This window comes from Cucumis melo, chromosome 1 (assembly GCF_025177605.1).
Source record: "Cucumis melo cultivar AY chromosome 1, USDA_Cmelo_AY_1.0, whole genome shotgun sequence".
NCBI classification, from domain to species: Eukaryota; Viridiplantae; Streptophyta; class Magnoliopsida; order Cucurbitales; family Cucurbitaceae; genus Cucumis; species Cucumis melo.
The window spans coordinates 14,602-37,936 of record NC_066857.1 but is presented as its reverse complement, the minus strand read 5'-3'; the positions used below and the strand labels follow the sequence as shown (position 1 = coordinate 37,936).

The 23,335-nt window shown below is 34.6% G+C and overlaps 1 protein-coding gene across 2 annotated transcripts; it reads right to left on the bottom strand.

The window, feature by feature from the left end:
- Positions 1-42: 42 nt before the first annotated feature.
- On the bottom strand, positions 43-22,913 carry LOC103495187 (uncharacterized). Of its 2 annotated transcripts, none has more exons than XM_051081491.1 (22): positions 22,713-22,913; positions 22,214-22,536; positions 21,476-21,579; positions 20,509-20,577; positions 19,656-19,716; positions 12,834-12,973; positions 11,675-11,864; positions 11,291-11,352; positions 10,554-10,642; positions 9,593-9,665; positions 8,869-8,928; positions 6,192-6,338; positions 6,050-6,088; positions 5,851-5,888; positions 4,758-4,844; positions 3,318-3,483; positions 3,116-3,190; positions 2,284-2,420; positions 1,911-1,987; positions 852-878; positions 627-692; positions 43-405 (listed from the first exon to the last, which is right to left on the bottom strand). In XM_051081491.1, coding segments are annotated over exons 1-22 (2,091 nt in total). In that variant the 5' UTR covers positions 22,773-22,913; the 3' UTR covers positions 43-404. The 2 variants fall into 2 exon arrangements, with proteins under 2 accessions (XP_050937448.1, XP_008454875.1); XM_008456653.3 differs by having other exon boundaries at positions 852-921; positions 22,713-22,911.
- Between the last annotated feature and the right edge of the window lie 422 nt (positions 22,914-23,335).

The window sequence follows — 23,335 nt, the reverse complement described above, 5'->3', positions numbered from 1 at the left end:
TAGTCTCGAATGAAAGAATAATTTACCACTTGAATAGCAAAATGTCAAACACGTGATGTAATAGTTATTTGATTGATTTAAAAGTATTAACATGCCCGCATCTTCTATTACTCATGAATAAAGGGGTGCCAGCACGGCTCTAAATGAGCACCGTTTTCTATCTAGTTCAGATCCGACATTGGTATCTGTTGGACTCAATTGGTTTAAACTACGGCGAAAAATGAAAAGCAGAACTAGTGATCTAATCAATTGAAGAGTACCAAGTCATCTTTCTTTTATCAACAGTTCAATATCAGCCCCAACTTCAGCAATCTTGGCATCTTTCGAAGTCTTTGCTTTTTGGGCAATGCTCTCTACGTCGAAGTCCAATGCGGTTCTTTTGATATCATCGCCCCCTTCCACCATCTACGAAACAATATAGCAAAATTACATGGAATTCAACCATCAGTTCATAGGTGGCATCAGATAAATCAATCATGCGATAGATTCAGGTGCAAAGTTTTCAGCAGATGCACGATTTCGAGTGAACAAATCAAAAGAAAAGTAATTGGATGTGATTCCTGGAAACGAGTTTCAGCAAAAATATTGTAAAAGGAAATGTAAGAATCGTAGTAGTTAGAAAATACCAAAGATCCAATGGCAACCAAGGCCCTGAACTTTGAATCAGCTTCAAGATTTTCCTCTTCTGCAATCTGCCAAAAGCAATTATAGTATCATAATGCACGGAATCAGAAAGGTTCACATAGAAACTGATTACACCAAAGTTATTTCAAATGGATCAAAATCTAAGAACTAAAGCAGAAAGAAATCAGATTTAAGTTCATGTAAAATTGTTCGACAGAAAAAAGTACCTCAAGTGCAGCTGAAAGAACTTGACCCTGACCATCAAGATCCTTCTCATCAATCAACAACACAGAGAAACTGACAAGTATACAAGAGAGAAGAAGAAGAGTGAAGCACTCAATAGTAAGCAATCAACTTGTGCATTACTTAAGAGGAAAATAATACAGTATATCCAACCACGAAAACTGATAAATGAAGAAGATGAAGATGAAAAACCTAGCTTTCATCACAAAAGTAAAAGAAAAGAGAACCTATATTAACATATGGTATTTACAAAACTCTCCATAACTATCCAAGATCCGACATCATTTCAACTTCTAAAATAAGAAGTTTATATTTTATCATAACAGGCGTTTTTGTAATTGTATCAATTTTTGAAAAGTTATTGAGGCTTAAACTTTGGGCTTGCCTCGAGGCAAGATTTTAAGTTTTAACCTCAAGAACTACAATTTCGTTGAACCATAAAAGGCTTCTGCCCCTATACTTCAAATCACTACACACTACGCCATGTTTAATGATTAAAAATAAATAGTGATTTGCCTAAGTCTTCAAAAAATTATTAAGATTTTGAGTTGTGACAAAATGAACTAGGATTTTCCTTTACAGTTGTGCTTTAAAGATATTGAAGACAATTTATAGAATAAATCAATCTTATTAATGATAGTAATGAGGATATTAGATATCCTTTTAAATTTTTGATTAAGTGAAAATTATGAGGTAAATTTTCTTCCCGCTTTTATGTGTTACAATGTTTAATTGTACTTTATCATACCAATTTAGAATTTTAGAATGTTTTTCATTCACTATTTGAGGCTTAAGTCTTGCCTCTTCAAGTCAAAAAACCTCAGGGCCACCTTTGCTGAATTATTTTCTATTGAATAATAGATTTTATTTTCTTTTTTGGTCAAGAGAACAAGGTAGATTTGTTCCAATTAGAAACAAAAAGGTGGATTTCGATTTCCCATGATAAACAATAAGAGTGGACCACCCAACAATTCATAAACCTACTATCAATTAAGTTCCACTTGATCCAACATAACCAACAAAAAAGAAAGGTTGAAACTTACTTGAGAATTAGTGTTGAAAAAGATAGTTGTACGGCCTTATTAGCAGATGAGTAACAACTTGAAAATGCATCAAGAATCTACAAAATTATTTAACATTAGTAGTTAAGATGCAGAAAATAAGGAAACACCCAACATCACTACGGCGCATAACAAATATATGACATAAGCACAAAGATAAATATTGAGTTCTCAGTTTTCATTTTCTTCCTAGTCTCAGATGTAAGGTTGACCACCAATGAAACGTATTAGTTGAAACTTAGCAAACACAAACAGGATAAACCATTAGTTAACGTATTAGTTTAAATATATATCTAATCTAAACTACACAAGTATTTCAAACAGGCAAAAATAAAATTATGTTTAAAATTCAAACCTCACTACGATGTTTCTGCAACCAGTTGTAATACCCAGAATTCTTGAATAGATTAGCTATGAGTCGTATGCTTGTCAAAATATTTGCAGCAATCACTGGTGCCATTGTAACCTTCTGAATCAGTTCCAGAAGAATACCTGCCAAAAATCAAGCAAATATCATCGTTAGGAAGGTATACTACAATTAAAAAAACACGCAGACTTCAAGTTTCTCATCAATTCTTCAAACTAAGGGTTTGTTTAGCAAACTAGTTTCTTGAAGTTGACCAAATAAGGGAAAAACACGAAAATTTCTTACAATCCAAAATGTATTTGTTTACGGTATCCTAAATTTATTTTCAAAATGAGAAGTTCCAAGATTGTTTCTTTTTCTTTAACAGACCTAACTGTTTAGTTAAAGTTACTACTTTTAATCTTAAAATAATTTGTCTAGAACTTCTTATTCACAAAATGGTGTATGCTCTTCATTAAAACTAGTCCCTCGGCAATCGAAAAAGAAAAATAAGAAACATTAAGTAACAAGTGTTCGAAGTTATTGATTATTCTTCAATATCTAATAATTGGTCCCCAAAATAGTTTCTAGGAATTTTAAAATTTAACAGAACCAAACACATTTCACGTACACAATTTTTTCAGTTTTCACTCTTCCTGAAATAGTATCAAGCATTTGCCCAATTCATTCACTATTTTTTAGTAAATAAGTTCTGGACAAGGATATGAATATTCATCACATAATTTTTATAATATAGTTCTATCTGAATCTGATTCTTGGCATGGGTACGAATTGTAAAAGGGAGGGAAAACGCAGAGCAGCCAAATCTTAATGTAATTACCATCAGAATCAATAAATTTCAAAAGCAGTATTGCTCCATCAGGGTGCAGAACAATCATCCGTAGCATGTCAATAACTGCAGAACAGCATAAGAAAAACAAGCATTTAAAATAAAAAGTTATGGGTTAAATATCAATCACTTTTTTAGCCCCATGGACCAAGTTAAGGAAGGAGACATAGAAAGGGGAAAAAATCACAATTACCTGGAAACAATGATTCACGAGGCCATGATCTGAGCAAATTCAATAACAACATAACATCAGCATCTGCCAATTTGGTAGAATGATAATGTGATGTATCCTTCAAAATTTTGACAATAGCACTGAGTCTCAAAACCTGAAGCTCTGGCAAGGCATAGTTCTTCTTTTCCTTCAAAAAGAAACAAACATAATCAGAGAAGATAGGTACAATTAAATAAGTATGACAAATTTTTAAGTAACAAAATTCAAAGAAAGAATAGGTTTCCTTTCAAGTAATAAAATTGTGTTTGATCTGCCAGAAAGTTGCAGAAAATGAGTGTAGAATGCTTGATACATTTTTTTTTTTGTTGGTAAAAGAAATATTCATTGATAAATGAAATCAAGGGAGAACCCGACATCAAAAGAAAACTACATTAGAGACCGTCAATTATTGACTAAAAAAGATAAGTTGTAATGAGCAAAAGGTGCTTTGTTTGCACCAAGAAAATGTCGTAGACAAAACTAATTTCATAAAACAATTAAAACTGGAAAAAAATCACCAAGGAGCAGTTTGTTCTGTTCACCCCATAAACTCCAAAAGAAAAAAAAAAAGTTGTAATGAGCAAAAGGTGCTTTGTTTTGCACCAAAAAATGTCGTAGACAAAACTATTTTTATAACACAATTAAAAAAGGAAAACAATTTTCATAATACAATTAAAAGAGAAAAACAATTTTCATAATACGATTAAAAGAGAAAAACAAATCACCACGGAGCAGGTTGAATTGACAGTTTAATATGATATCAGAGCAGGTGGTCCAGGGAGGGCCTATGTTCAAGCCCTGCATTGTTGTTTCCTCCCCAATTAAAAATTAATTTCCACTTGTTGATTCTTTCAAACATTTCAACCCACAAGTGAGGTAAAATTGATTTCCACTTGTTGGGCCTTTCAAATATTTCAAGCCCACAAGTGAAGGGGAGTGTTGGTGATATATAATTAAATTTGCCTTCAACCACCAGCTTAAGCTTTTGGGTGAATTGGTAATTTAATAACTCCAAAAGAAAGTATCCATGCTCGAAAGAAAGCATGCACAATATCCAACCAAACCATCAAACATAGAATTAGAGCAAATAAAAAACGAACCAAAAGAACGAAGAACAATGTTCCAAAAATTAGCAGCAAAAGGGCAATGCAGAAACAAATGAATAGGAGATTCAGATGTTAGCGAGACATGTGACACCAAGAAGAACATATATAAAGCATATGACGCTGCAAATGAAATTTTTTTATCTTTTTAGGGTAACAATCTTTCCAATCGCAGAATAAAGATCAAACAAATAGTTATCCGTTGCACCCACCAAATCATTCATAAGAGATTTAAGTTTAACAGTAAAGACCAGAGATGGATCAAAATGTTACACCATTGTTAAAAAGAAGAAAAGAAGGCCAATAGAAAGGAACCTACCGGATCAGCAAGCAGCGCATTGTTGAACTCAACAATCTTTTTTAGTATCCCATCAAACTGAGCAACATCAAAGACAAGGACCCCTTTCTGGAAAAGAATGATTTGGGGACACGTTATTTTATATTAAAAACATTAAATATATGTTGAACATATAAAGATATCGTGAAATGTTCCATTTTAAAACATGAAAATAACAAGTTAATCACCATAGAATTCATGAAATTATGCATGAAGGTTTGGATGGGAATGTTTGGGTGTGACCATTTGGGTGTGGAGAAATGAGGGATATTGTGGTTGTGGAAGGTCTATTCTTAAGGAAAAGTGTTAGAATTAGTGGGCTTATTATTGTAGGTTGAAAACCCAAGGGTAGTTTCGCAATTTATGTTACCCTAATTATTCTTTCCTTTTTTTAATTAGGCTCTTCTTGCCTATTAAGTTTCCCCCTCTTGTGTTATTTTGTTGCATACATAAATTATAAGAAAATTCTCTCCCCTGGTTTTTCTCCCTATATTATCGTTTCCACGTAAATCTTGTGTTAGTTCTTTGTTGTTACTTTTTTAAAAAGAAAAGGACAGAGACAATAATAATAAACCTAAAATGTGGGGTTGATGGTTTGTCTTTGGGCTGGGCATTTGGGCTTTTAAAATGTTAGTTTTAGTTAATTTTTTCTTTCCAAACCTGCACAATCCGTGTTCCAGAAGTGTCCCAGCCGTGTCTGGGCATGTCTGAAATTAAAAAAATAATTGACATGCCAGCTGGAATGTTGGGGGCTTGTTAGTGTCAGAAGTGTCTGTGCTTCTTAGGATAAAAGTGAAGGTGAAGAAAATAGACGAGGGTTGCTACCACGCACCAACTAGCATATAGTTCTACTAACTTATATCTGCTCTTGTAATCTCCAGCGTTTTTATTCTAAAAAATGAGGCATACTTTCTTAAACTAGGGTTTTGGGGGCATCCAAAGTCATACTAAAAAGGCACCCAATTGATGAACCCTAATGGCAAAGACAGATGAGAAGGTTATCCAATCAAGTGAACATTTCTAGGAATGATATATAAATTAAACGATCATAATCCCCAATGACATAACAGCATACCTTAGGGATGTGCTTGAAAATAGGTTTCCGAGATTCAGCTGTTAAAGAAAAGGAATATGCAAAGATCAGAGGCTCAGAATTCATAAAGATTTACAACGAAAGACTGATTTAATATAAACTTGAATTTGATTCTTCACACTATCCCTCCTCTTCAAGAACAAAAAAACATGAAGCAATTGGCATTAGAAAAAGTGCATACCTGAAACATTTGAAGGCCCACCAGGCACATAAGCACTAGCTGGTAACCAAAGAAACAAAAAACAGAGGAGAGAGATTAGTTTCAAATTCAAACAAAATAATGGTTCACATTCACATAAGTAATGTCATGGAAGGCTACTCACAGCCAGTGTAAGGATCCCGAAATGATGGATCAAGGACAAAATTCTTTTTTTCAGAATTTTGAAGTATGAAGTCAACCACTTGTTGCCGATAGACGAGAGGAAGATCCTCTTTGAGAAGCCACTTGTCAGCAGCAGTATATGGATCATCTGGAAAATTCTCACAGTTAGTTTTGTTCTAATAATCAAATATAACAGGTACATTTGCCTTCTTTTCTGAAGAAATACCATTCACTAATCACTATACTGCAACATATGAAATACCGAGACTTTCATGTGGGCGAGTGCCATGAAATCTCAAATGGTAGAAATAAATTCATCAAAGACTGGCCTGCCCCTACTGCTATAACAAAAATTCAGAGTTTCTTTGGGCCTGCAGATTTTTCTGGAAAATTCATTTGGAAGTTCAGTGGTGCTGCTCCAATTACAGATTGCTCGACAAAGAGTAAATTCAAATGAGGCAACACTTAACATTACAGCTTTGAGACTTGAAAAGAAAAACTGCACGCTCCTACTTCTAGATCTACGTGAGTTTTCTAAAGCATTATTGTTTAATTAAGTCATATATACTTCCAAATTTGGATAGGAATTTAAGTCATTAGAAGGTGTCCTATAGAATTTTTCAGTGAAAAGTTAAGAGAAGCTACAAACAAATGTCACCGCTGAACAACAATCATATACATGGGTTAGGGCTTTGAGCAGTGTGAACACAACTTAATGATAAAAAAGAAGTCCTCTTTTCATCATCAGTCAGAAGAATTCTTAAACTTTCTAAAAATAATTGATTACAATAAGCCATTTATTTGGAAAACAATTTTTTCTTTAACAGGAAAGGAAACTTCTCACTGAGTAAATGTAAAGAGACTAATGCTATAATTTGAATTGAATTTCATAATTAAGCACCGAATAGGGACTATTTAAGAAGTACACACTTTAGTTGGCCAGTGTCCATGTTCAACACATGTTAGACACTTAGACACTCTGTCATTGGTTTAGCAGTAAAACAAAGGATGTGTTAAACACCAGCTGTACAATGTAAATATAGATCTGACATCCATTAGATACATATTTTCAACACTTTGCTTTCAATAAATTTTGAGTAAAATGCATCGAACTCACCTTCTGGTGTATAATTTCCTTCTTCTATAACATTTATATATATATTTAAAATATATATTTTAATAAACGTGTTTTTGTCATGTCGGTATCTAACATTTTTCAAAAATGTCGTGTCACTGTAGCCATGTTGCGTTCTGTCATATCCATCATCCATGTCTTGTATTTGTATTTGTTTTTCTTAGAGGACAATAAATCATGTAAAGATGCTATGTGGAAGCAATCTTTTCTTGTCTAAAGGATTGAGGTCGATGCCTCCAACTTTCTTTTATCAAATTTAGGCTGGTTGGGTAATGAGTTCAACGATGCAGACTACAATATAGAAAAAAGGCACTTGTCCCAAGCAATAGTAAATTCTTAGTGCATCAGTGCAGGAATATTTATTAAGGGAGTTGCATAAAGGAAAATTGGCTGCTAATCTAAGTAAAGAAAATGGTGCACAGCCTATATGACGGATGAGAGAATTGTCCCAGAAATATAATCCGAAGGATTACTTGTGACTCTTACCAAAATACAAGAGACTGGCCCTTTATTTATTGAAATAAGAAACACTTGATATAATGAACAGCAAATGTTAAAGGATACAAACTCCCAAAGGGAGAGAAAAAGAAAAAGAAAAAACAGTAGATACACTGTAAAGAAAATTGAGACTAGCCATTAGTTCTATAAACAAAGTATTTGAACAAGCTAAAAAGAATTTAACCAAAACTATTAAACTAACTCATAGCATCAGTTTCCTCCCTGCTAAAGGTTGTGATAAGAGAATCAGATAAACTTTGCAGAACACAATGTAGTCCTCTCCTCTCCACTTACAGAGACCTCTAGAGGTGTATTTTGGGGGACAAGCACCCAACCATGAATTTAAAAGCCTTCCCATTTCATTTTATTGTTGTTATTATTATTATTATTAGCTTTTTATATCTATGAGTGTCAGAGCCAGCTTATAAGCACCTTAAACTTATCTCATTAGACAACCCGCTTGACCTAATGACATTTAGGTGCAAGAAAACTCGTAGGATATCAAATCCTAAGTAGATGACCACCACGGATCGAGGGATTGAGCGTTTGATTAAACTCATAACCCTTGTTGAATTTCAAAGCCTTCCAATTCCATTTTATAAGAAATCAACTTGAACAATATTAAGTATTGTGACGGCAGTCGGTTAGTTGGAAGCAGCTGATTTCTTCTTTAGGTTTGGGAATTTTGTAGACCCTTCTAAGTTGGTTCTTCATAATTTCAAGATCAATCTTTGTGAGATGTCCTGGTGGAGGTGTTTCTTCTTTTAATTTGGGTCTGTTCGAGTTAAAGCCATTCGGAATGTGTGTTCATCTTGGGATGTGTTAAATTGGATTTTTTTTTCTCTTCAGAGTGTCTTTATGATAGAATTTGATTCTAGCCTTGTATTGGCAAGTTTGTAGTTTTTATTTTGTTTCCTCTCATGTACTTGGAGTCTCTTTCATTATATCGATGAATAGTCTTGTTTTCGTTTCAAAAAAGAAAAAGGTATTGTGATAGAAGAATAAATTACTTCAAAATGAATGGAAAATGCAGTAAAAAGTTCACCTGCTAAATTGTAAGGCAATTTGCGAATAGGCTCACCATCTCCAATGTCAACATCAAACACTGAGAAACAATTTGGAAGATGGGTTAAATGAGCATATCGAATAAGCAAATGCAATTGATGCATGTCATTGAAGAAATAAAATGAATGGGCAGGTTAAAGATGAATTCATGATTCTTTGGGACTGACATCCTCATTTTGTTTTATGTTTTTTGATTCACTAAGTCGATTAGATTCAATAAATATGCATTTAGCAATTAAAGAAAAAATTGTTTTAGATTTTGTAACAATTTTTTTATGTTTTTAGTATATCTATATTATTAATGTGAAATTTTATAATACAATATTGCATTAAAAGAGATACAACTTTCATTAATATAGTATCACATACTGATACCATGAACTAAATTCATTTTTGCTTAATTAAAATATGTATATTTAAATATATTATAATCTATGTAATATTGTAAAATAATAATTATACAAAATTAAAAACATTAAGTTTGGTGACTATTTTTATGATTTTATAAATATACCATTAAACACATTTTGAACAACAGATTAAATTGGATCTAGTTACTAAATTTGCCAAAACACATCCGGCAATACTAAAAACATAATTTCTTTTTTATTATTGAATCCCTTATTTTCAATTAATTTTTTCAGATCACTACCCAAACACCTTAGAAAATGAAATTAGTGTTACTATATAAATAAAATGCTGACCATAATCATATTCGACTCCATCAAGAACAGGTTTCCTCCCACCATCGTCAGGTCCATCAACAACTTCACCAATCTATAAAAGAATACATATATATAAACGATGCTCCAATTTTTATAAAATAATTCAGTTGGTATAAAAGCCCATATGCACCAAGTTCAAATATAGAACTTTCTTACTGAAAAAATAATGATTATGGGACTTGCTAGAACGGTATGCAACATTCAAAGTAAATTAATGATTACAAAATGATCATTTCCTCAATTTGAAGAAGAACAACAAAAAAGAAAAGGATAAAAATAGAAAACAGAAGTAAATGAATAATTATAAAATGATCGTTTCCTACATTTGAAGAACAAGAAAAAAGAAAAAGGATAAAAATAAAAAACAAACTTTTTTTTTAAATTCTGAAAGAATCCAAAAAGGACTTTAAAAGGTGCAGCCAAGAAAGGAGGCCAAAGAAGGGCTCCGATAAAAAATTAAAAAACAAAACAGAAAAAAAACAAAAAAACAAAAGGATATATATATTTTTAAACGGGCTTAAACTTAACACGGGCCGACAAATACTGCTGCTAACTCTCAAACCCTCTAAAAATTCCCTCATTCCTCTCAACCATTGTGATATATTGAATAAAGAAAAAGGAAAACTGAAATCAAAAGGCAAAAGAATCAACGAATGGTCTTAATTGAGAACTTGGGTAAAGGGGGGTTTTATAGAATTTGAAAGTGGGAACTCCTTTATTTGATCCAACTACTTGAGCCGGATGAAAAGAAACTCTCATGTCCAATTTCGAAAGGGGGAGATTGTATAGTATCTAACATATATTCCATGAAAGAAAAGAACCTTGTCTTTCATAAGACAACCAATCTAATATTTGCCAAAGACATGAAGAGGTGTGGACAACAAGTTTACAAAAGGAAACAGATGTACATTGCTCATAGAGACTCCATAACCAAGTTTACCTTATCCCATTTGTAATCATTTAAATTCCATGAATAAGCAACACCATTATCTCCCTCTCTAATAACTTTTGTCTGTCCATTGCTGGTTCCTGATGTCAGGATGAATAGAACATATTAAAAATCCTACCAATGTCGCTGAACACAAAAACTACCTCAAGTTGTTTAAGCTCAAGGGGAAAAGAATCCATTCTATATTTTTTAACTAGATATTAGCAAGATGTTCTAGCTTGTACAAACAATTCATTAGGCTATTGTATACTTAATATGAAAAAGAAAAATTTATATAGCATTAAGAAAGTACAATATATAATCCGAAATGCGATATTTGAACATTTCACTTGTGATGCAAGAGTAGAGTGAACTTCATGAAACCGACAGGTCATGGAGAGAGTAACTTAGCTATTACTCACATTTGCAATTATAAAACTGCCACCCATCCAACTATCATGGGTTGACCTAGTGGTAAAAAAGGAGACATAGTCTCAATAACCAACTAAGAGGTCATGGATTCGATCCATTATGGCCACCTATCTAAAAATTAATTTTCTATAAATTTTCGTAACAAATAAGTTGAGGCACGTGAGCTGGCCCAGACACTCACGAATATCAGGAAAAAAGAAAAACTCACCACCTGTGCACTTTGCAACAAAGATTCAAGAAATTAAGGGGAAAAAGAAAAAGGTATAGAAGCGGATAGCATCTTGGCTTCTTATTAAAATGCAGTAGTGTAACCAGACCTGGAATTTGTAAAGCATCCATCCCAGGTAATTCTTCCAGTTTCAATCCTCCAACCCTCTTCCTAACACAAGTAAATTAGAGACAACTTATCAAATAGAAGACCAACAGTCAACATAGGAATAAAAGTGCACATTATCACGAGGTTACGAACAAATAAATTAAAGTATAGGTGTATATAAGTCGCTAAAATGATACCCAGAATCATATGGGAGGCAGACCTACAGAATTTATTCTATACTAAATTTATTGTAGATATGCTTAGAATCATGCTTCTGCCTCAAAAAGTCAAAATATGCTAGAGAGAGAAAAAGAAAGATGAACACAAGGATTTTGGAACTTCCTCTTTGTGTGTGTGTGTGTGTGTGGCAGCTGTTGAGGGGCACCTCTTCAACTTATACTGAGACAGTCTGGAAGCAAATGACTCCAATTCTTGGGGATCAGCAATTCTTTCCTGATCTGCAGTCCAGACACGTGCTACTCCATCGGAACAAGCTGTGACAATATCTCCGTTTTCCAAAAACTTGGCATCCCAAACGCAACCAGGATGCTCAATGCTCTGGACACAAATACCATCTACAACAAAATAATCCAACTTCGTGATACTAAAATGCTATTAGGGATTAGGGTTTATAAATAATTATATTATAATAAACAGATTTCAAATTTAAAAATTAAGCTATAAAAAATAAACCCACTCTCTAAACTTAAAGAAATCCAATTCATCACATAAAATTTAGCCAACTTCAACACCTTCAGGGCTTCACCATTCCTTCGCCTTTCCACTAAAAGTTAGTCATCTCTGCCCAACCAAATGCTCCATAGAACAGACTTCAAATACATAGAGAAACATTTCTCATCAATACATGAAAGGTTCAACTCACAAACTTGGTTTGGCCACAGTGAAGGATCTTAATCGAAGCTTAGTATCTAAGGTTTATGATAGAACACCACAGCAGTGTCTGTATATATTGATATAATATGGAAACTTACACAAATTATTGGGACTCTTCGTGGATCAATAGAGTATTGATCACGATTACAGATTTGAAGCAAAAATTACTCAAACTAATAGCAACCAAATAAAAGACTCAGGAACAATTCAATGATGAACCTGGACCCTCTGCTTCCCCTCTCTCTCAAGGAGTAATGCAGATTTCCTTCCTCCAAAGTTCCATACCCCCTCCCTCCGTAACTTCCCTTCTTTTATCTCTTTCCTCTAACTAACTCCCGGCCCTACCAGAGTGGTCCCCCTCTCTATTATTTCCCACCTTCATCATCACGTGTGTTATTAATTTTACCTTCATCATCACGTGTGTTATTATTTTTATTTCTCTTACTATATTTGAATAGCAGCGGGGGCCTAACAGATTATGAATTAGATTTTATTCTTTTAGATTGGAGTCCCATTTTTGTAGCTTACTGGGATCCTTTTGTCGAAGTTCTCCAATCCCCTAGTAAATATTTAACTTTCCTTATTAAAAAAAGGAAGAAGAAGAAAGGAATAACAAAAACTGACAAACTCCTATAGATAGAAGTATTAACCTTTCCATATCTTTGCTGAACAATCTTCACTCCCACTAACAATGAGTCCGGAAGCATGTGAATCCACTGAATACACAATGGAAGTGTGACCAACCATCTCCATCAATGGTTCACCACTTAGTGCCCATAACCTAATGGAACTGCCGGAATGGAAAAGAAAATCAAAGTTAACATCCTAATTCATTCAATATTCTAATATAAAGAATATAACAAATAGTCCTCCCATGTGAAATGAAAAGAGGTTCTACAGATTCAGAGAAGGCAATAGAAATCGTTCATTTTAATATAATTTAATATTTCATCAACAACCTATAGAATTTATTACTCTATTTCTTTCCTACTAAAGAAGCTCTAATTTATTACTCTAGGAATGGTCCTTTCTAACTTAAATACAGGTAACAAAAAATAAATTGAAGAAATACTCTGAGCTTTCCCATTCAGAAATCCCAATGAGCAAAGACTAAAGTCTTCCCGGGATCCTTAGGATGCCAAACTCCTCTCATTGGATAGATATCAATATATCTTAGATGAGAAGCTACCTTGGATAGCCATGCTTCCTCAGTATATAAACATAAATATATTTGTTGTATTCAATCAAAAATAAAAGATAACCTTGTTCTGAAACTAATTCAAAAAATTTCTTCAAAAATATGCTGGGAGAGTTGTTCTTGTTTAAATACTTGGTCCTTCGAAGGTTGGAATTACAATGAAACTTTTCACATATTCATGAAAAGTTATGATTCTTGTTCTGATAGAATGAAACCTTGAACTAGTTCCTAAAGGCAGTATTTTTAGCTGATGTGGCAATTTGGATTGGCCATGTACGGTTGCATTCCTCAATGTGAGTGAAAATCAAACCCAAACTACCTCAAAGGAATTATTTTGTACAGTAACTCCATCATTACCAACTTGCGACATAAAACTATCTAGTGGTTCATGGGTTGGGGTAAGAAACTTTTGGACCCAACCCAATAAGTCTTTTTATCATTAAATATTCTTCTTGTTTATGTCAATTGGCGTGTATTTTATAAGCTTTGAGACCCTAAACCCTTAATAGTTAATATACATGTATGCTTGGTCAGAACCCCATCATTTAGCCTCAATTTTCACAATGTAGAGGTATAGAATTGAGAGAGGTTATTTTATTTCCTTAAAATTACTCCCCAACTGTTAATCTATGATTAAATTTTGCTAAAAAAAATTAGTCCTTATATTTCACTTATAGAAATTTGATAAACATATTAATCAGGCGTCTTCTATTGAAAAATAATTGTTCGTCATATTTTTTTTTAATTAAAGGTATAAATAAAAGAGACTAATGCTCAAACTATAAGAGAATTATACTAAGAGCGAAAAGAACGACCAAAACAAAAGTATAGACGAATTGAACAAAACGATCAAAACCCTGAGCAAACAATAGAAAATTGAGAACAAAGCAAACTTAAAAATCTTTCAACAAGAATCCCAAAATCAGCTGAAAATTGCAGACTAAAAACCAAGGGAGAGCTAACAGCCATGCAGATTTGTTCAAAAAATATGCCTCCTAAGTCGTCCTTCGATCTAGAGTGAGTGACTAGAACCAGAATATTTCATAAGAATTTTAGAGGGCCAAAATAATAAAAGCATTCGTCGAACCTCTTGTGATCCACTAAAACAGACCTAAAAGATAATTGGGTGAAAAACCAAGATTAAGTCTAAATTCTGTACTCAAACCAAAATAGTCCCACATTTCTCAACAATTGACATTTCACATTGTTTAGCTTGTGAGGGAAATTAAGATGCTTGTTTCTCAGTAATTAAATCCTCCTTTGTCTGAAACAGGGTATTATGATCAGATTCTAGAGGATCCTTAATCGACTGGTCATCCTTCTTCGTTGTCTTTGGAAAACGTTTGGCTTCCTCGCTGCTCAAACTAAAAGGAGTCAAAATTTGATACTCTTCTTTTTTTATGAAGAGATTGGAGTTCGGGTAGGAGAACTTCTAAAAAAGTTTACCTTTGAATTAGGCATAAAGAAAACAGAGTATTTAAAATGAAGAACGGAGCTCTAAGGATCTAACTTGTTGGATTGAGAAGGGGCTTGAATTAACGCACAATTTGCCTCTAAAAAATCAAGATTCTGATCTAGGCTTGAATTAAGGCACAATTTGCCTCTAAAAAATCAAGATTCTGATCTAAAATCAAATTTTCTTTTGTAAACTCTTTTTAGGCCTCCTTTACCACTTTCCTCCTAACAGAATGCTTTGGGAAAGTCTTGAAGGGATGTGGGAGAACCCTTGATTTTGGATGTTTTTTAGACTTAGCTTTTGACCCAAATTTGGCCGAGGTTGAGAGGGAAGAAGAAGAAAGAGCAGCGGAGAAAGAGTTGGAAATTGGAGCTTTTACGAAGGGGATTTCAGGGGGCACAGAACTGGCGATGGAAATGAAAGCAAAAGGCTCTGAGAAGCAAAGGGAAATGACCTGCCTGCTATTGGAGGAAGAAGGAGCGACAAAAGTGGGGCCACTCTTCAACTGACCTGCCTTCCTAGCTGTACTGAAACTTGGAATAATTTCCAATGGGCAATATAGAAGGCTTAGTTGTAATATTCTCTTTCCTCTCTACAGCTTCTCTTCAACTTCCTCTGCATTTTTCCTTTCACTTTTGAAGTTTTCTCACTCCTCTTTAAATGTGGCATGCTAATATCACTTGACTTTTGGGCTTCCATACGAGGGCTTACAACTAGCAAAGTTTGAATAAGGCTTTTCGCACCAGGAGGACATGAGACCCTTGGACTACTTTCAGGAGCTCCATGCACCGTCATGACCTCTCTCTTCTGTCAAACATGAGCCTGAATGTTCCCCTTGATTCTTCCATCGTCGGGAAGAAAGTTGTCAGGGAGTCTCTATTTTTAGTTTTCGGTGGGATATGAATCTAGTTTTCTTTTTGAAGCATTAACAAACAAGACATAGATGGGTTTCTTGAAAAAAATTCTAGGTTACAAGTGGTAGCTTGACAAGCACACTCTAATTAATTTGAACCAGAAGAATCTAAATCAAAACATGCTTTAGACAAGCCAAGTTGATTGGGTTGGAGAAATCTTTTATAAATAAAGCACCTTGAACTTCGATTGGGGTTCCAAACATTCAATATCTCCTGAGCAAGGGGTGATAACAAAGTCTTTTTGTGACATTGAAAGGGTTATATTGGGGTTCTATGAAGGCCTTTATAAAGAAATTCCAAGAATCAGATACTTCCTTTTATGACAGATTGGTCTTGTGTCTCTGTTTCTCAAAATTTAACACTAGTAAACAGCTTCTCAGAGGTTGAGATTTTCAAGACAATTAAAGCATTAGGAGGCAATAAAGCTCCCGAACCGGATGGTTTTACTACAGAATTTTTAGTGAAACATTGGCCAGATCTTAAAGAAAGTTTCAAGAGATTGTTTGATGACTTCCACAGAAATAGTAAGCTTAATGCTTGTATTCAAGAAAACTTCATTTGCTTAATTCAGAAGAAAGAAGATGCGATCCATGTTAGGGACTTCAGACCCATTAGTCTCACAACCATCACTTACAAGGTGGTTGCCAAGGTGCTAGCAGATAGGCTCAAAGGGGTTATGGATTCAATAACCAGTCCTTTTCAAAGTGCATTCATTGAAGGTAGAATGACTTTAGACCCTATTCTTATAGCTAACAAAGCCATAGAAGATTATCGTGCCAAAAAGAAAAAATGGAGGATTTTGAAACTAGACCTTGAAAAAGCCTTTGATAGGGTGGATTGGGGCTTCCTTGAAAAAGTTAAGTTCGAAGCACCTCTCTCCCTCTTCACCATTGGAAAAAGATTACTTTAAAGCACTTTGGAAAACCAGAAGTCCAAGGAGAATAAATGTCCTGGTTTAGATTATGGCAGTGGGTTCTCTAAACTATTCTGAGAGTATGCAAAGGAATCTTCCCAATATGTGTTTGTTGGCTTCAGTGTGCCCCCTTTGGTTGAAAAGCAGTGAGCTCCTAATACAGTTATTCATTTTCTGTCCCTTCTCATCTAACTATGCTAAAAACAGCTTGGGTCTTTGATGGTTCGCGAAGCGCCAATGTGTTCCAATAATTGAGGGGGCCATATTTATCAAAAAAACCTTTCTAATTTGGGTTAATTTGATCAAAGCACTTCTAGCTGAGATTTGGTTTGAATGTAACCAACCATTTTTCATGACAAAAAAGGGATTGGGTTGACATCGTAGACAATTCTAAAAGAAACGCTGCAGCTTGGTGTTCTTCAAATGCAGAATTCAACGATTACCCCATACAAGATATCTGCCTCAATTGGACTGCCTTCATCTGAAGAGATTCAAGGCAGTTTCCCCAGATTGCTAGTTCAAAATTAGTGCTTTTGTAGTTTTGACGGGCTTTAATGTATTTCTACTGTTACGTTTTTACTTTTCATCTTTGCTTCTATCTTATGTAGGTAGATTATATTGTTATTTTGGGTGTTTACTTTGGTCTTTTATGACCTTAGTATTGTTTTTGTTTTTTGGATATGATGAGGGTGCTACGGGGGTGTCAACCGAGTTGAGATGTCTGGGTGCACCTACTGATCCCCCCTCTCTCCCCCCATTTCTAGGCTTCTCTATTATTCTCATTGTATATCTCTCTTGTACTTTGAGTTTATTATTAATAATATAGAAGCTTGTCTCTTTTTCAAAAAAAAAAATCAGAAAAATGTTGCCTTTTTCTTCATCTGAAATTTCTATAGTAGATGGCATAAAACCACACAAAAATTTCTGAACTTGAATTTTTGCTTCAGCAACATTAACAACGTTCAATGCTTCCTTTGCAATAGATACTAGTCATTGAAATAAGACGCAATAGCTTCTAAGGTTCGCCGGTCCCAGTAGTCTAAAGGTAAGTTTCTAATCGAGATCCACCCAGCCATAACCCTTCAATACTTTCGGAGAACCATGTAATTGATTGTTCCACTTGTCAAATTTTAAATGGAACTTGCGACAATCTTGCCATTTCCTTGGCTATTTAACTAAATTGTCCAACTCACCTTGAGCCAAATGGATTAAAGCACTTTCCAGCACTTTCCGCAGACAAAGGATTGATAATGACCTCAGATTCAAAGTATAATTTTAGTGTGTTAGCTATTTCTGTCCATTCATCAAACTTAAACAATCTTGCAACAGTCCAAAGATTGTTGAAATCGATTTTGCAAACTTCAGGATTCTTGATTATCCAATAACGACTCATACTCGATTTTTCGGGTGCAAGAATAGAGGAATGAATGTAACTCATTGGCTTCACCTTCTCTACATAACTATCCTTGAACACCTTAAAATTTTGCGCCTAAATCTTCTTGCTGCTGTTTGATGTCCTTATTTGTGATGAGTACCAAGTCATATATTCATGTTTTGACTTGAAGTCTCCTAGAATTTTGCTGAACAAAACCCAACCCTGCTTATCTTGTCTTGAAGGAATAAGAATGTCCGATCTACTAGCTGTACGAGGCCAAACAACCTATCTCATTACCCAACCGAACTTAGCTCTGAATTTAGAAATTTTAACCATTCCATTTTCAACTTTTTCTTTTTTGAAGAAGAATCTAATTTCAACTTTTTCTTTTTTGAAGAAGAATCTATCTTCTGGTTTTTGGCTCAATTCTGAAATGGCTTCATGAAACCATATAAGCTGGGGGATTGATATTGATAATGACAGTATTATGGTGGCTTCTGCATCTTCCACTTGAAATGATCCATCCTCGTACCAAATGCAAAAACACAATTTATCAATTGTAGACTTTCCACTTCCATCTCTGAATATGATTGAAGCATCCAAAAAGGAAAGAGCCTGAAAACAAACTTTCTAGAGAACCAAAAACGGTGGTCTTCTGCTAGGCCCCCAATACTGTTCACGTATAATAGGAGAAATAAGAAAATACATGAAGCCAATGAGGAGGAAGCACGTGGGATTGGGGAGAATCACCATGAAACCAATAGGGAAGCTGCACATGGTAGTGGGGAGGAAAGCAAGGAGATCGGGGACCATCAGGTGGGGACCACTAGTTAGTTAGTAGTGGGAAATTAAAAGGAGCAGGGGAGAGTAGAGGGAGGTACGGAAATTTTGGGTGGAGAAGAGAGAGACTGATTTCTTCCTCGCGGGGGAGAGCAGAGTCCAGGTTCCCTTGTTCTGGCCTTAGTTCGTTGCTTGTTCTTGTGTTTTTATTTTCAAGATTGTCGCACTTTGTTCTTATTTTGGTTCTGAACTTTGTTGGTTATTTACTGTTGAACGTTGAGTTGTTATTTTGAGTTGTTATTTTAAGATCGTTGTGGTCCTTTCGGTTGTAATTTTGTTGAAAGCTTAATAGAAGTTTAGGAACCAGTTGGTATCCTAACATCTTCTTGCTGAAAAACTGATAGATGGGAGATGTCTGAAGAGGGGGAAGGGGAAGGGGGAGAGGATAGTAGTTCATAGTATTCTTGTCACTGTCAAATAAAAATGCTCCAAACATGAGATGACCACCAATTTAAGACTTCCTGAAAGTTATGGGAACTAAAATGAAATAAGTCCAAATGACAAACCAAAATGGAAACTTAACTTAAATTCAATCGTAACTCATGTGAATGAAAATATTGTTTTGACAAAAGAAAAATAAGAGATATTGTATATTTGAAACATGCAGTTATTTAGCAGGTTTATTTGAGCATAATTTGATGGTTTTTGAATAAGAATGGTATAATTCTTCATTTAAAAAGAATTATAACCTTCAAAGAAAAAGAATAAAAATCCAAAGAAGAATAGAAATACAAAGAAGAATAAGAATATACACTGATAAATAGGTATAGGTTTACCCATCATGAGATGCAGATAGCACTCCCAGATCGGACATCACTGATAAACTTCGAACAGTATCTATAAAATGTAAACAAAACACATAAGGTAATGTTGTTTGCATGATCAAGTTTTCTAGATAAAAGAAGTATAAATAAGATTGGTATAAATATATCAATTGATGCAAATAAATCATGGGCCAAACAGAAAAACAAAATATACTCGATAGTTTTGTCTACTATCCTTTAAAACTCTTAAATATTTTGAAAACTTCAGAGATCATAATTTAGTATATAACTTAATGTAGGTTGAAATATACACTTCTACAATTGATCTTTCAAGTTGAGTTTCATGTCCTAATACAAAAGCAGTGACTTAAAACATGAAATAAGAAGAAAGTTTATGTCAATTATAGGTGGAGGGACGAATGACATGAGTATAATTTATTAAAGTTATAACTGAAAGAGTGCTGGAGTCGGCTTCTAAAAAAATGGTGTTAAAAAAATAGACACGTTTAGAGCAAGCTTTGGTCATAAAAAACCTCAGATTCTTCTATTCCCCATTAAATAAATATCAGATCAAATACCCCATGGGCCATGGCAATCCTTATAACATTATTCCTGCAGCTAAACCTCTAACCTTAAAATCCAAAAGTCTGATGTCAAAGCATTCATCACAATTTATATGGAAAAAATCAAATTTCATCAATTTATTCGAGATAAGAACAGCAAAAAAATAAGGCAGCATATGCAGAAAGACAAAACTGAAGGTAAATAGCTCCCAATGATATAAGATAAAAGAAAAATCCACCACTTGCAACTTAAAAGTCAAATACATACACATGCACTCATGAGGGGGATGGAGGAAGTAGACCTGTATGTCCTAAAAGTGTCTTCAAACATGATTTCCCTCTCCAAAGCTTCAAACTTGCATCACTTGAACCTACACACGAACAGACCCAATATCATATGTCTGAGCCTATGATGTAGTCAAATACTTTAAAGCCATGCATAAGAATAACAAAGTAAATAACTTATACTAAAAGACTTTTCATGTGGACAAATGAAGAACTTCCCATTTCCCAACAGTTCTAATTTAAGTAAACACACGAAAGAGAGGTAAACACACAAAAGAGCCCTCTCGCATTAAAAAAACGTCAATAACAGAACAAATGAAGAACATAGTTGAGGCAATGGGGAGTCTCCTCTTCACTTCTCTTTTTGGTTGGAAAAAACTTATCTTTCTAACCTTTGATTCACTACAATATCCTCTTATAAACAAAAGAATACATGAAGATTTTCTCTGCCGATCTCAGAGTTCAAACACCCATCTACCAATATCCTTAATTTAAGAGGAAGTATTTGTCTCTATTCTTATCTTGGATGATCCCAAAAACAAAATGATCTAACACAAACTAATCAGATAGGAAAGGTGAGAATGGTCACCTCCTGGCTCCTCTCTTGGATGGAGAACACTAACTCATTCCAATAATTCCATAATCAGACGTTCTCTCTTTAAAGGCCATAAAAATTGTTTTCCTCATGAATCTTTGTGACAAATTAAAATATCAAAATGATTAACACAGACCAAATTGTTAAAATAATAACTGCGATGAAAAGTGAAGAAAATGCCAAAACGGTAGTCCAATAATATCAAATTGTAGATTGCACCCCACCAATATAATTTGTTCTGAAACATAACATAAACGTTGCTCAATCAACGCTCAATCATAATGAAAGCACTCACAAATTTGAAACCAGGATATACAAAGGGAGAATAGAGCAAAGGTTATCTAAATTATAACGCAGACAAACTCCAGTTCCCCCATTTGAAGTAGTACCTGTGACCAGCACGCCTGATGGAAGCTTTATAACTGATTGAATTGCAGCATTATGAGCACCCCAAAACTCCAACACTTGGCCATTTCTCCATCGCCTTAAAGTACTGGAGTAAAGAAGCAAATATCGCACGTTTATTCTTGTATAAAGTAAGTAGAAGGCCAGAAGCACTAAGCAGAAAACCCAGTCCACCAAAAAAATATGTGCACTAACGGAAAATCAGCTTCAGTTTTGGTCAAAATTAAAATTAGAACCTTCTTCATGCCCAAATTTCTTTTGAAAGAAAAAGAAAAGGAAACAAAAAATTCATTGATAGAAGACAGTGCCATCAATCCCAAATGAAGTAAGATACAAAAATGCCGTCCAATGGGTAGAAGGGTACAAAGCATGGTACTGCTGTAACTACAGAATCTGTGAGGTCATGCACAGAAATAAAAGTAACTTCTATTAAGTATGAATGAAAACACAAGAGAAACAGCCCAGCTATAAAAAGTAAATGGCCTGAGCAAGAGCTTGCAAAACAAAAATCAAAGTTGCAATGCAATATTTTCTTTTCTTTTCTTTTCTTTTTTCCTTACTATACAAAATGGGTACTTACTATACAACACCCTATCGTACAAGAACATCGACATTCCAGACTGAGTATGTTGATATAAATCTTATAATGCATACATTTTGCAACACCTTGTAAATTCTACTCCTATACCCAGATGAAGATCACAACTAGGGAACTAAATTACCAGTCAACGGAGGATGACACAATGTCACCATTATCCAACGTAATGCCAGTAACTTGCTGTTGATGGCCCTTAAGAGTCTGCACCTTCTCACCCGTCCTCATGTCCCAAACAATGACGAGTGTATCCATTCCACCGGACACAATTCCCCCCTCCGGAAACTCCTCATCTGGCGAAATCCAAGCCAAAGGACCCACAAAACTCGTATGCCCCAGCAAGATTTTCGATTCTACATACTTCCGTCCATCCGAATTCCAAAACCGCACAGTTTTGTCCCTGGACGAAGTGGCAATTCCCTCATTTCCGCAGACGCAAATTCCCCGAACCTAATGATACAAGTTCAGTAAGATTAAGGCCAGACTCTACATCCAACAAACGCCCAATTCAAGTCAAATTGAAAATGTTAAGAGAAGATTGTGCAAACAAATGCTGGAGTTCAAAATTGTTGCAAACTAAGAAAGCAATTAACAGGTTAGAGATAAATGAGTAATTCATCTCCTACGTCGTCCTCGTGGCCAGTGAGCTCGCACCGCAATTTGTAGCCATTGTGGCCCGTCTCCATAGCAGCCTGAGACGGACGCGGGAGGAATCAGAGTTGGCTTGATAGGGAAGAAGTCTCTTTTCCCCACTTATAATCAGCGTAACAATCCTTTTCGGGAAGTTTGATCTATTGTTATACAAAAAAAAAAGAGTTTACAAATCGAGTTATGCGGTTTGGTCGCATTAGGTTGGAACAGAATTGTTTTTACTCCTAGGCCATTATGCATGTAATCCGCTTAATTAATTGTTTCATTACTACGCTTTCAATTTCGTGATAATTGTATTTAAAAAAAAAATCATAATAATTCACCCTAAACCATAAAACTTAAAACCTTAACTAGAGTCCTTTGGGTCCAAATTAGTCTTTTAATCGTTTTTCTAATCTGTTTTAGTCATGCATCTCTCTAGTTCAATGATTATGGATAGATAAGTGTGCAATGATATCTTTCTGATAATGTCTATGGTACAAAAAAAGTCAACTAAGAATCGTGATTGATACTCCTTCGAAGGTGGACCAAGATAATGCTGGAAAACATTCAAAAATTGGCGATGTATCGTACAAAATATGTATAACTTCAAGGGTTT